The 13,531-nt window shown below is 36.9% G+C and overlaps 1 protein-coding gene across 3 annotated transcripts; it reads left to right on the top strand.

The window, feature by feature from the left end:
* Window positions 1-474: 474 nt before the first annotated feature.
* Window positions 475-12,543, top strand: LRRC42 (leucine rich repeat containing 42). 3 transcript variants are annotated; one of them, XM_060773549.2, is made up of 8 exons: window positions 524-908; window positions 2,893-3,372; window positions 3,795-3,926; window positions 6,236-6,354; window positions 7,121-7,209; window positions 7,403-7,516; window positions 7,938-8,022; window positions 12,171-12,543. In XM_060773549.2, the coding sequence occupies exons 2-8, from the start codon at window positions 2,909-2,911 to the stop codon at window positions 12,422-12,424; spliced, it is 1,257 nt and encodes a 418-aa protein (XP_060629532.2). In that variant the 5' UTR covers window positions 524-908; window positions 2,893-2,908; the 3' UTR covers window positions 12,425-12,543. The 3 variants fall into 3 exon arrangements, with proteins under 3 accessions (XP_060629534.2, XP_060629532.2, XP_060629533.2); XM_060773550.2 differs by lacking the exon at window positions 524-908 and adding an exon at window positions 915-1,008; XM_060773551.2 differs by lacking the exon at window positions 3,795-3,926 and having other exon boundaries at window positions 475-908.
* The last annotated feature ends 988 nt before the right edge of the window (window positions 12,544-13,531 follow it).

Below are 13,531 nucleotides of genomic sequence, written 5' to 3'. Positions count from 1 at the left end.
CCTATATCCCAGGACCTGATCCCAGGTTTTCTGTTTATCCCAGATTATCTGGCAGTGTGAACTCATAATCCAGTGTCAAGCAGAAAACCTGGGATCAGATCCTGGAACATAGGGCATGTCTGGAAGGGCCCTACCACTCGAGACCAGGGTTCAAAACCTCATTCTACCCTGAAATCTACTAGGCAACCTTTGGGTTATTGTTGCTTTTGTTATTATTTTGGGCTATTATTATTAAGCTCAAACCTACTGGGTAACCTTTGGGTAATTATCGTTGTTACTGTTGTTACCTTTGGGCAATTTTTGTTATTATTAGGCAATCCTCTTCTAAACAAAGCTTGCCAGGAGACCACACAAGTTCAATTTTGGCCCCTTCTACACTGCCAAACGACAACCTCAGCCCCTTAAGCGGCTGAGGGGGAAAAGGAAGGGGCCTGAGGCTGTTAGGAATGCTGGGAGTTGAAGTCCAAAACACCTGGAGGGCCCAAGTTTGCCCAGGACTGCCCCAGAGCCATGGTAGCTGAAGTGGTGTCAAATTGCATCCATTCTGCAGAGTCCTTCCCCGCCATTCCCTGCTGCTGCTGCTTCTTCTCCACACAGAGAGCAGGCGGAGTCTGCGGTTTGAATGCCAAATTCCGCCCTGAGGAAGGCGGTGGTGGGGCGACTTTTGCACTGGGTTTTGCGTCTTTTGGGGGGGTTTCCTGAGCATAAAAATGAGCATAAAGCGACTCAGAGAGAAGTCTTGAAGCAGGGGAATAGGAGGCGGGCGTGACTCTGCTTTTCCTCCCTCTGTGGCGCCGCTGCCTCTGCTTTGAAGATGGAAGGAAGCCCTTCTGCCCTCGAAGGTTGAATGGCTACTGGTGGTCCCTTTCTCCTCCTCCTCCTTTAAGACTCAACCTGGCTCCTCTGGGGTGAGTTTCCCTCCTTTTTTTAAAGCTGGGGGTGTCTCAAAGAGCAGTGCAAAGTCTTCCTGCGCATATTGTGATCTTTGTTACTCGTGGCGACCCAAAGGTAAACATACCATGGTTTATTGTTGTTTGCGTTTGTGGCTGAGAGTCTGTGACTCATCCAGTGAGCTCCCTGGCAAACTAGGGATTCATATCCTGGTCTCCTCGGGCCCTTCTATACAGCTGAATAAAATCTCACATTTTCTGGTTTGAACTGGGATATATGGCAGTGTGGACTCAGATAACCCAGTTCAAAGCAGGTATTTTCTGCTTTGATATTCTGGGTTAGATGGCCCCTTGGTGTGTTTATAACTTTTACACTCATTACACAGACGTGTAATTGTTTTTCTAACATTTTGTATTAATATTTCATATTTATATATTATACTAGCCACCTCCTGCCACGCATTGCTGTGGGCCACTCTGTGTATATATATTTTGTGTGTGTATATATGTCTGTATGTGTGTATGTGTATATATGTATGTTTGTGTATATATGTGTGCTTTTGCGCATGTGTTGTAATGTATTTTTTGTTTTTTGGCTTTTTTAGTCCCTTCTGCTGCATTTTTCAGTGTTTTTATGAGTGATGACCATTTGTTGGCCTAACAGGTGTATTGTGTCCAAATTAGGTGTCAAATCGTCCAGTGGTTTTTGAGTTCTGTTAATCCCATAAACGAACATAACATTTTTATTTATATAGATTTATTTTCCTTGTTTTTAAATCCTGTTGTGTTGTGTCATGTCATTGTTAACCACCTTGAGTCCTTATGAGGAGGAAGGCAGGATAAGAAATAAGTAAATGAGGGCCCTTCCACAATCCCACAATATCTGCTTCAAACTGGAATATCAGAGTCCACACTGCCATATATCTTAGTTCAAAGCAGATATTGTGGGATTTTCTGCCTTGATATTCTGGGATATAGGACTGCATGGAATAGACCTGAGAGTAATGGTAATCAAATCACAAAAGCCAACCTTGGGTGCATCTATGCTACAGAATTAATGCAGTTTGACACCACTTGAACTGCCATGGCTCAGTGCTATGGTGTCTTGGGAGTTTTCTTTTGGCGAGGCATTCAGGGCCCTTCCACACAGCCATATAACCCAGAATATCAGGGCATAAAATCCCACAATATCTGCTTTGAACTGGGGTCCTTCCACACAGCCCTATATCCCAAAATATCAAGGCAGGAAATGCCACAATATCTGCTTTGAACTTGGGGCCCTTCCACACAGTTCTTTATCCCAGATTATCTGCTTTGAACTTGGGGCCCTTCCATACAGCCCTATATCCCAGAATATCAAGGCAGGGAATCCCACATTATTTGCTTTGAACTGGGCTATCTTGAGTACACACTCAGATACCGTGGGATTTTCTGTCTTGATATTCTGGGATAGAGGGATGTGTGGAAGGGCCCTGGGTTATCTGAGTCCACACTGCCATATATTCAAAGCAGACAATGTGGGATTTCCTGCCTTGATATTTTGGTTTATATGGCTGTGTGGAAGGGCTTTGAGTCCACACTGTCATATATTCCAGTTCAAAGCAGAAAATGTGGGATGTTTGTAACTCAAGGATTGCCTGTACATGAGGGAAACAAAATGGATGCTTTCTAAACCATCTGGCTTCTTATTCATGGGAAGACTGTTGTTGATTACAAGTTTAAATGCATAAAAATAGTTCATAACTTGAGGACTGCCTGTAATTCCTATATCATTTTTTCCAAAAGGAGAAAATTTTGTCTCCCTCCCCTAGTGGATATTTATGTTTCACTGAATAGATTTGGAATCCAGCCTTTGTTCAATATCCATGCCTGCCATTGAAAGCTTGGTTTTCCCTGTTTTTTTAATTATGACGTATAAACTGGCTGTAACAGTAAGAAACACTTCCATAAACTAAATTTGCTGCTGCTTTGTTTGATGTTTTCTTTGTTCATTTTGCCCCAGAAATTTTCTGAAAGGAATGTCATACTATCTCCATGAAGAAACTCTCCCCGATAGAGGGCCTATATATGTTCGAGAAAATGGACAGCTATACAAAGTGAATCAAAATTCAGGAAGAGTAAATAACTGTGCTCCAAATCCAGGGCCTTCAAGGCTGTTTTCCAAAGGATTCTCCGTTGAGCTTTGTGTGAATAGAGGTAATGACAACGGAAGGACAGATCATTTCATCTTCACCTACACCAAGGAGGGAAATCTGCGCTATTCTGCCAAATCTCTCTTCAACTTAGTCTTGAGTTACATTGCTGACAACATGAATCATGTTGACTCATTGACTGGCTTTCCTGAGCAGATAGCAGAAAAGCTTTTTTATGCAGCAGATGCGAGGCAGAAGTTTTCAGACTCAAGAACAGGACTTTGTGCCCTGCAAAAATTTACAGAGGTTTACGGAAGTTTAGTACTTCGAACGCTATGCTTGAAAAAGAGGTAAGATTGCATAATTTACATGTAGTAGCATTTTTGAAACTTAATCCAATTGTTAATTGAAAAAGCGGCAAATAGGAACAAGTGTTGCTTGGAGCTAATTTAAAATGGGACAAAATAAATAGGATGTACTGAATGGTCTAATCTGGCTCTTTGTCAAACTTATTTGAGGTTGGCTTTAAAACAGTTATTGTTTGCCAAACATGATCTTTTTACTGATTATGTAGCAATTTTGAGTCAACCCAGAAAAAGAATAAACGCATCAAGGAATTCAACAGATTATTTTTTGTTTTGTCCAATATATTTAAAATGAACCAACTACTAAGACTTAACTACAATTTTTATGTTTAATACTGACTTTAAACTTACAAGAACAAAAGTTATTGAGCAAGGAGACACTTAACTTTTGTTTTTATTCCTTACAGCTATCTAGTTATTTCTGAAAAACTTGAAGAAATTAAATCCTTCCAGGATCTTGTTTGTTTGGATTTGTCCTGTTGTAAACTTGGAGATGATCATGATCTCTTAGAGCATATCACAAATGCAACACTATCCAGGTACCAGTTTACTGGGGGAAGTGATAAACATTCCCCTTGTGTTGACTGATAACTAAAGAAAAAAAGGGGGGGGGGGGCTCAAATTATTTCAACCTTCAAATGTACCATATTTGATATTTATAAAGCTTTATACATTCATTGTACATTGCACAGCTGACTTAATTATTTCTACAATTCTTTTTTTCCCAAATAGTATTCCTGAGCATTGGATTTACCTGCATTGTAAGAGTTAATACTGAAAATACTGGCCAGGTTATGTTTTGCAGACAAAACCGGTTCTGTTTGTTTGTTTAAACACTTTATAGTAGGCATAAACAAACTTTGGCCCTCCAGGTGTTTTGGACTCCAACTCCCATAATTCCTAACAGTCATTTAAGTGATTTTGTCTAAGTAATTGATTCAAGTTAAAGCTGGGTTGGAATTTATGTATCTAAATATCATACACATTGGTTATACTGCCAATATGAAGTGCTCCCTAACTAGTAATGTCTTTGAGTCCTGTACAACCACTTAATTGGATCAATATTCCTACTATTTCCAAAAAAAATTATACCTGCCATGTGGCTTTTCTGAATTCTTTTAAAAATATATAATAAATAATATTTTATGTATTATATACAGGCTTAATTCAGATTAATCTGACAGTGTTGCAGCATATTTTATGAATGCCAATTTCCTTCTTTAGTTCCATGTAAGCATTCTTAGAACTGGTAAATTGGGCAGCAGTTAATAAGTCTTTGAACTCTTGCGAAACTGGAAAAGGAAATGTGAAATATTTGGTACTGGATAGCTACTAGGAAGAAGTTGTCTTTAACAAGCATAGACTCAGTCAAAGAAACCACAACCTTCAGTTTGCAAAACCAGAGCTGTTGATAATAGGATGACCTGGAAGTGTCTCATTAATAATAATAATAATTAATCAAATCAAATCAAAACATTTATTTCGGTCATTGACCAGCACAGGAAATAGTGTCACGTTTCCATACAAACCTGGCATGTTTGGTACATTAAAAATATAAATACAACTACTACAAACACAATATGGGTGAGGGAGCAGAAGGGGAAACAGGGTAAAAACATACAATGCCCAGATCCATCACCAAATTGTAGATTCAGGGAAGAAGATTACTGGACACACAGTTGACTTTTGGAACTAGTCATTCCCTGGCGGATTTTGTATGCTGCTGCACAGAACTTTGCAACATTGTAGGTTGTAGCTGAATTAGTATCCGCAAGTAGCAGGGAGGTATAAAATTGTCCTGAATGGCCTGGGTGCTTGTCTATCAGAGGTAAGATAAGCCTGGCACGGGTATCCCTGTAGAACGGACACTGAAGGAGCACATGTTCTATTGTTTCCACATGACCCGAGTCACAGGGGCAGAGTCTCTCTGGGAAAGGGATCTTCCGGTAGCGGCCTTTGAGTACAGCTGATGGGAGAGCGTGGCATCGGGCCAGGGTGAAAGCCCTCCGATGAATAGGAACCTCTAAGTATGTTAAATATGCCATAGGGGAGGCAAGGTATCTGCTGTCTTCACTGACAAGAAAGGTTGGAGCCGAGGCCAGATCTAGTTGGCGCTCTGTGTCTGTGATACGTTGTTTAATAAGTGCTTTGGCTTGATTGTAATCCATAGCTAATAGTAGACCTGGAGAAAATCCCAACGAGGAGATTTTGGATGCTACCGCCTGCTTCCATGTGGATTGAAATAATAATTATAATATAATACTTTATTTATATACCGCTCTATCTCACCAAGGGGGACTCAAGTAGCATCACCGAAAAATACAAAGTAAACAGCATAACATAAAATTTACAAAACAACATAAAATTATCAGAACAACACATGCACTTTAAAAATAAACCTGCCTATTTAGAGCAATTAAAAAGCCGGGTCAAGGCTAATGCAAACTCAGAAAATGAGGGGCCGGGAATTAAGTACAGTACTATAACAAACTAACACAATAGCAGGTACGGGTCTGTTAGAGGGATGACCTGGGTAATAGGTAAGAGTGCAAGGGCATATTCAACACTGTTTGGGTTGGACTAGAACTGGTTGTTCTCAAAGGCTTATTGAAACCACGAGGTCTTCAAGCTCTTACGAAAGAAGGGGAGGGATGGGGTCTGTTTTATTTCCCTTAGAAGGCCATTCCAGAGGTGAGGGGCCACCACTGAGAAGCCCCTCTCTCTTATCTCCACCAACCGTACTTGTGATCCTGTAATACTGTTGTTGTAAGTTGAAATTGAGTTGATGATAGTTAACAACAAGAACATCCTAGATTTCTTTGTAAAACATTTCTATTGTTTACCTTAGCCTAGTTCGCCTTCTCCTGAAAGATAATTGCTTATCAGATGCTGGTCTTCGCAAAATGACTGCACCTGTTCGGATTATGAAAAGGGGTCTTGAAAATCTCTCAGTTTTAGATTTGTCTTGTAAGTATGGCTTCAGTTTAAAGTTTAGATATACTTCTTAATCTAATGTTAATCCTAGTCAGTTAAAAAATCCAGAATGATTTAGGTGTCTGCTACCACAGAGAGAAAGAAACATGAATGATAGCCATTAGTTGAGTGACAGCTCAACTAACACAAGAGCTCATTCTGTTATATCATGTAACTGAACAATCTTGTATTGTTCATTTGAACATAAATCCATATATTGTTCATATATTACTTAAGTACATTGAAGAGTGAGTAAAATACAAGAAGTCTTAGCTTGCGTACTCTCCTGTCCCCAGTCCAAGAACATCTGGAGAACCAGTGATTGTCCATGAGAAGAAGATGGAGTCTTGCTGGCTGTCTTAAAACTATCATTAGTTGTATTCAAGAAGTGGGAGGAGTGAAGAAGATACAAATCAGTACGTTTATTTAAACCTTCAGATTGCTAGAACAGGCCTGTACACCCTGTGGCCCTCCAGGTATTTTGGATTTCAGCTCCAGGATTCCTGACTACTGGACAAGCTGACTAGGTCTTCTGGGAGTTAGAGGCCCAAATACCTGGGGGGTCACAGGTTGCGCAGGCCTGTACTAGAGAGATCACATCAGGAGTATTTTTGTTAATCTGCTACCATTAGAATTTTTGTCAGTATGATATAACAGTTTTCAGTCATGGGTCCTATTGATCCCCTTTGTGCTATTCCATAAGTATGCATGTTGACCATTGTGTACATGTTACCATTTTTTGTTTTTGTTTTTTGTATAGATAATCCAGGAATCACCCATATGGGAATTGGATACCTGCTTTCTTTCAAAAAGCTGGACTATTTGGATCTCTCTGGGACTGGCCTAAAGGTGAAAAAAAGTTTCTGCTAATCATCTGAATGTTGCATTTAAAGTACAGAAGTGAAAATACATTATTTTGATATATATTGGGATTCTAAAAGAAAAATGTAAAAGTCAGAAATGCTGTGTTGGCATAAAAATCAGACTTTGGTGGGCAATGAGTTCTCCTACACAACCTGTTTCGGTTTCTCCTTTTCATTAGTGCTCAAAGACAACCATTTTGCAGATCCAGACAAAAATAGGTCTGGTTCATTCTGAAGAGCATTTGAAAGAATTTGATCATAACAGCTGCAAAACAGAAGGTTGGGCTGAGCAGGTATGTATCGATTAACCTTATAAAGACCCACTTACTGTCTTCATATAGTTGTGCTTCCTGTGTTTGCCTCCGAAGGGATTTATAATGCTTTAAACATTCAGATTGAATTTAGAGTCATGAAGAATATGGTATTAGTTTAGGCATTCACTCTTTTACAAAATGTTACCTTAAAATGAGATCAACGACAACGGAATACGTTATCTTTAATATTGTTAAGCAAACTTGAAATTGTACTTGGCAAGGGCATTTGTTCCCAATGCCTTGTTTTGCTGTATAAAGAAGGTATATATAACATTTAAATCCATCACTTTAAAATGTTGGTTTAATATTAATTTTAAATAAGGCATGCTGACATTTAGTGTCTTTTCTTTGAGCTTTTTGAATAAATTTGACTTTTAAAACATCTCCTTAATTTTTCCAGACTGTCTTGCAATGGCAGCATGCAATCGTAGAGTCAATTAAAGCAAAAGAAAAAATGAAATCTAGAACATCAATTCAACGTTTCTGTAAGTAATTGAATAAAGATATTTACTTCCTAAGCCAAAACCATTTGAACTGTTTCTGGAGAGAGTATTAAAGTAGGGCTGTAGTTTTGCTCTCTGAGACTATTTTAAAGCATAAATTGGAATCAAGAACAACAGATACACACACAGCAGCTACAAGAACTGAAGAAGCAACCTACTGTATATACTCGAGTATAAGCCAAGTTTTTCAGCCCCCTTTTCATTATTTTACTCTGTTAATATTATTATTATTACATTTATTATTACTACATTTACATTATTTTACTCTATTATTATTTTACTACATTTATTATTTTACTCTATTCTTGTCATTATTATATTTATCATTTTAATCTATTATTACTGCCATTGTTGCATTTTCATTATTTTAATCTATTATTATTATTATTAAATTTATTATTTTGCACTTTTTATTATTATTGGAAGGATACGTAAGCACATTTACATTGAAGAAGGTTAGAATAATGGTTTAACCTGAGTTGGACAGTCTTATCTTAAATTACAGTTTTATGTAAATATTCAAAAACATTTCAACCCGCTGACGCCTCAATTAATGTAATTTTATTGGTATTTATTTTTATTTTGAAATTTAGCAGTAGCTGCTACATTTCCCACCCTCGACTTATACTAGAGTGAATAATTTTTCCCAGTTTTTGTGATAAAATTATGTGCCTTGTCTTATATTTGGGCTGGCTTATACTCGAGTATATAGGGCATTTCTGAATAGTTATTTGACTTCCAGACTCAGAAGGTGGAAATCAAGAAAACAGTCCTAAATAGCTTCTTTATATCCTCACCTGAAGTCTGAGCAACACCTGTAAGGATTCATTAGAACAGGACTTACTGGAAGTGGATGGATATGATGGTTTCATCCAGTTTAATATTAGAGGTGTACAATTTGTGACACCCAGAAATTTTCGAAGGGCTCTCCCGCATGGAATCCCACATTTTTTTGCTCTGCTCCTTATTGGAACTCAACCACATCCTGCACACATTTATAGTTCTCATTAAGGAAATAGGCATTTGAGTTAGTTGGCAGGGAAAAGCCCTTCCCACATTGACCTCTGTGTCTGTCTGTCACTCTGTTCTCTCCTCCTGTCATCTTGCTGGTTAGACATACTTCTCATGGACACACTTTTTTTAATTCAGTTTCTTAACCACATAGCAAGTCTCTAAATCCTCCATTTTTGTTCTTCTCTTGTGAGCATGGAGAGACAATAATGTTTCCAGAGAGTTAAATAGATAGACCCTTACTTCCCTATATAGAAATGTAGTTCCTTCAGTACAGTCTTTTATAACTTCTAAAGCTTGACTCTGCTTCTGTAATTGCTGAAGCTCATTTGCTCTACTGCTGTTCTCAATAAGTTTCTGATCTGCTAAAACTGGTGTTGGTGCTGCTTTACATTTTTAGAGGCAATTCTCTTTTTGAAATCACCCAACACTCATTTCTCACCGCTTCTTAACAGATTGCTGGGGAGTTTAGCGAGTTACACACACATAACTTCAAGCCAAACAGTGCACAGGGCTAAACAGTGCAATATATGACTACAGCACAGAAGTTTATGTTTTGTAATTCTGAAGCGTGTGCTGGAGGCACAGAACTTTGCATTAAATTGTATCAGCCCATAATTTGTTTTTGTGCTCAGAGTTGAAAAGAGCTCCTCCCTCCATCACATCATGATCCATTTCAAAGATAAATACATGATATCCATCTTTCCTTAGCTTTATTTCAAAACAAGTCCTGAACAAGCGGATGATGTTATAATAATTTTAAGCGACGTGAAAGAGTCGCTAAGTTCATTGGTCAAATTAATAAAGGAATTTGGGGAAATCTCAGGGCTTGCAACTAATTTAGGTAAAACAGAAATTCTCCATAAGAATTTAACATCGAAAGAACTAAAAATCGCCCAAAATATTATAGGAGTGAAACTGGGAAAGAAGTCATTAAAATACTTAGGAGTAGAAATTCCAAAGAATTTAAATAATATTATCCAATCAAACTTTAACCATTTATGGAAATCTACAAGCAAAGCACTTAAAACCTGGGGGAAGAATTTTCGGGACATCACTTCTAGACTTAAAATTTATAAAATGAAAATTCTACCCAAAGTCTTATATTTATTTCAAAGTCTGTCAGTAAACATCTCGGCAGAACTCTTTAAGAAGTGGGACAATTCCATCAAGAAATGGGTAGTGGGAGGGAATAAAAATAGAATTTCTAATTTTATATTCTATGGCACCCAAAAAATGGGGGGATGGGGAGCTCCATCCCTGGAGCTGTATTATGAGACATGCCATATCGCTAAATTAATAGAAATGGAATTGGAAGGGGGGAGAAAATGGGTGAAATTAGAGAAAGAATTAAATGATTGGAAAAAGGGCTCATTTATGGGAGAAAAAATTGATAAAAAAGAGCTTAATAAATTAAGAGAGGGCCCCCTCCTCTCAACACTGCAAGTTTGGAAGAAATGGCAAAATAAATTACAAATAAATAAAATAGATCCCTTTCCACTAGAAACCCTAGAAAATAAAGATAAAACATTTAGGAATTTAATCAGGTCCCTGAAAGAGAATGGAATAAAGAAGGTAGGAGACCTCTTGAAACCTAATGGAGATATTAAGAAATGGGATGAGATAAAGGACAAATGTGGTTCAAAGTATTGGATAGCTTGGTTGGGCTTGTCGAAAAGAGTACAAGAAATAAAAAAGAAAGAAACATCAGAAGCTCCATTGGATAGAATAATAGGTTGGAAAATAGAAAAAGAGAAAGGCATTATAGGGGAAATATACAAGGAACTAATAGCCTTATCCTACAATACAAAACATACTTTAGTAGAGGCCTGGAAACAGGATATAAACTTTAATGAAAACTTAGTAAACTCCTGGATCAATAAAACTCAAAAAATTAAACATCTAAGAATCATCTAAGAATCAAAGAAACACAAAAGAAAATAATTTCAAAATGGTATAGGACCCCCTCCCAATTGGCTCACATTATGAAAAACACTTCTAACAAATGCTGGCATAAATGTGGGGAGACTTTCTCACACATGTGGTGGGACTGCTCTGAAATCCAAAAATTCTATAATACTGTTAGAGAAGTAATAGAGGAAATAATAGGGCAAAAACTACATTGGGATAAAGCTCGATTTCTGTCCCTCAACATAGAGGTAAAGGAGGGAAACAACGAATGGTCAGAGATATTGAAATTTATGATAGCTGCAACACATGCCACAATTGCCAGAGGTTGGAAAGATAAAACAAGGTGGGACATGAAAACTTGGTGGTCTTATCTTTCTGAATATTTAATTAGTGATTTCATTTATGAAAAGAAAAATAAATATTTGAATATTCAGTCAAGACAAGATTGGTTTAGAAAATGGTCTTGTTTAATCGAAAAAACGGAAGGAAAAGATAGGTACAGAACTTTAAATCAGGCCTTCCAGACAATTAAATCAATGAATTGATTCAAGTAACCCAGATGGGGGTGGGAGGGAGGTGAGGAGAGGGTGGTAAGGGTGGGTGGGTGGAGAGGGGTTTTTAAAAGGGTGATTAATCAAGATTTATGGTTAAGGGAAGCACAATTGGAACCTGTATCCTAGACATAAAAATTGTAATCAGTTTTTGATATTGTCTTTTGATGCTAAGGTTCATATTGTATTGTTTTGTTATCCAAAATAAAAATTAAAAAAAAAAGTCCTGAACAAGCAATTAGTTAAGGTCTCTTCGCAAGTATTTGGAGAATAGCAAAGGGCTGTAACCAGCTAAGAAGTGAATGGAACGGCTTCTGGATTATGATTTTTCATCTATAGTCTATACGGATAAGAAAATGAAGTAATCCACAGTATTTCAGTCTCATGCCCTCTCCATGCCTAGCTCCAGATTTTTCTGCAATAGACGTCTTGTGACAAAACATGGCTATAGCTGTTGATAGGAAGAAAATGACATTCATCACTCAGTGAAAAAAAACGAGTCACAACAGGAATTCTTCAGTTGTTTAAAATATCTGAATCTTTGCAACCGTATTTTAAAATAGCCCTGTTTTAACGTTGCTAGCCAAGAGTTAAGCAAAATAACGGTGTATTAAAAGATTATCCCTCCAAGGGCATTTCATGAACTCTCTTTTACAGATGGTAAAAGACGCAAAAAAGAAGAATCTTTAGAAGAATTTCTAGAAGAGAAGCAAAGCAAGACTTCTGAGAATTTGCAGTTCTACAGGAAAAGCACAGATATGGCAAACATTTCTGCACTGCAAGAAAAAATGGAGATGAACAAAGAATTACAGAATAAAAAGCGGGTTACACTTGAAGAGAAAGAACAGACTTTTCAGTCAAAGCATTTTACCTTTTCAATGGAAGACTTGGACTTGCTAAATTCTTACTGAATTCAGTTTATAAAACTACTGTGTATTTTACAAAGAAATTCTTTTTAAAACCATATTGCTGAAAATTCTAATAAAGTAAATTTATACTGTGTCTCTTAAAAGAGATAGTGGTATCAAAATGCAGTGAGTCAGTCATTTTTCTGACAACAAATTTATATATTTCAACTAATTACTAATGCAAGATAAAAGTTTGCAAAATAACCCTACAGTTTTCCATTTTAATACAACTTTTTTCCATCACATAACTAACCTATAGGATTCATAGCTGTATATGTAAATAGCCTCCACTGAAAAATGATACTTGAATATTACGTATTAGTCTTTCTGATGGATCTCTCATGGTGATTTTTCAAAATCATCACTAGATGTTGTGTTAACCTAGTTCTTAATGTTATAGCCAGAGAAATAAGATAAAACTTAATAAAGAATGAAGTTTAATAATTGCATTACATGCCCACAACTACTTGTACATCATAATTTTTATAATGTAAACAAAAAGATGAACATTAATTTACCAAAGAAACTTTGGGACATAAAACCTGTATAAAAGTATCGTATACAAAACTGAACTTCTCTTATCCTGAAATAACCACACAGGATCAGATATTCAGATATTGTTTAAACAGATGATCATGTACAAAGTACTTACCTTAAATAAATATGAAAAATTTACTCAGCCCCGTATCTGTTTACACTGACATGTAGCATCAAATATTGTGAAACCATTAATGCTTTTTAATGTGTCATAAGACCTTTGACCTAATACAGATTGTAAATTTTTATCATACGTTATCCTTGTAAACAAAATTATTAAGTTTGAAAATCCTTTTTGCCCTTCTTTTACAAATGTCATTAATACGGTACTGCACACAATCCTTTACTTGATTTGGAAAAAGTCACATTGTTCTCATATTCATATATTTATATATAGACATACACACACACACCCCTCTTCCTCTGACAGTCCCTGACTGCATTTGTAAATATTTTTATTTTATGAGAACTGTTGGAGTCCGAAAAATCCACTTGGAGACTTCAGTTGTGTAGGAATTTGAACCAGACTGTTTAGCAGATGTCCCAAAAATAAAGTTGAAATAATGTGGAGAT

The sequence above is a fragment of the Anolis sagrei genome, chromosome 4 (genome assembly GCF_037176765.1).
Source record: "Anolis sagrei isolate rAnoSag1 chromosome 4, rAnoSag1.mat, whole genome shotgun sequence".
Taxonomy (NCBI): Eukaryota; Metazoa; Chordata; class Lepidosauria; order Squamata; family Dactyloidae; genus Anolis; species Anolis sagrei.
Note: the sequence above shows the minus strand (reverse complement) of the source record. Positions and strands in the feature narration are given on the sequence as shown.

Excerpts from the sequence above, each read along its gene's own strand:
- LRRC42 (XM_060773549.2), top strand. The coding sequence starts at position 2,909 with ATGTCATACTATCTCCATGAAGAAACTCTCCCCGATAGAGGGCCTATA. Across the intron at positions 6,355-7,120 it reads CTCAGTTTTAGATTTGTCTT|ATAATCCAGGAATCACCCAT; the intron begins GTAAGTATGGCT and ends TTTTTTGTATAG. Across the intron at positions 7,210-7,402 it reads TCTCTGGGACTGGCCTAAAG|TGCTCAAAGACAACCATTTT; the intron begins GTGAAAAAAAGT and ends CCTTTTCATTAG.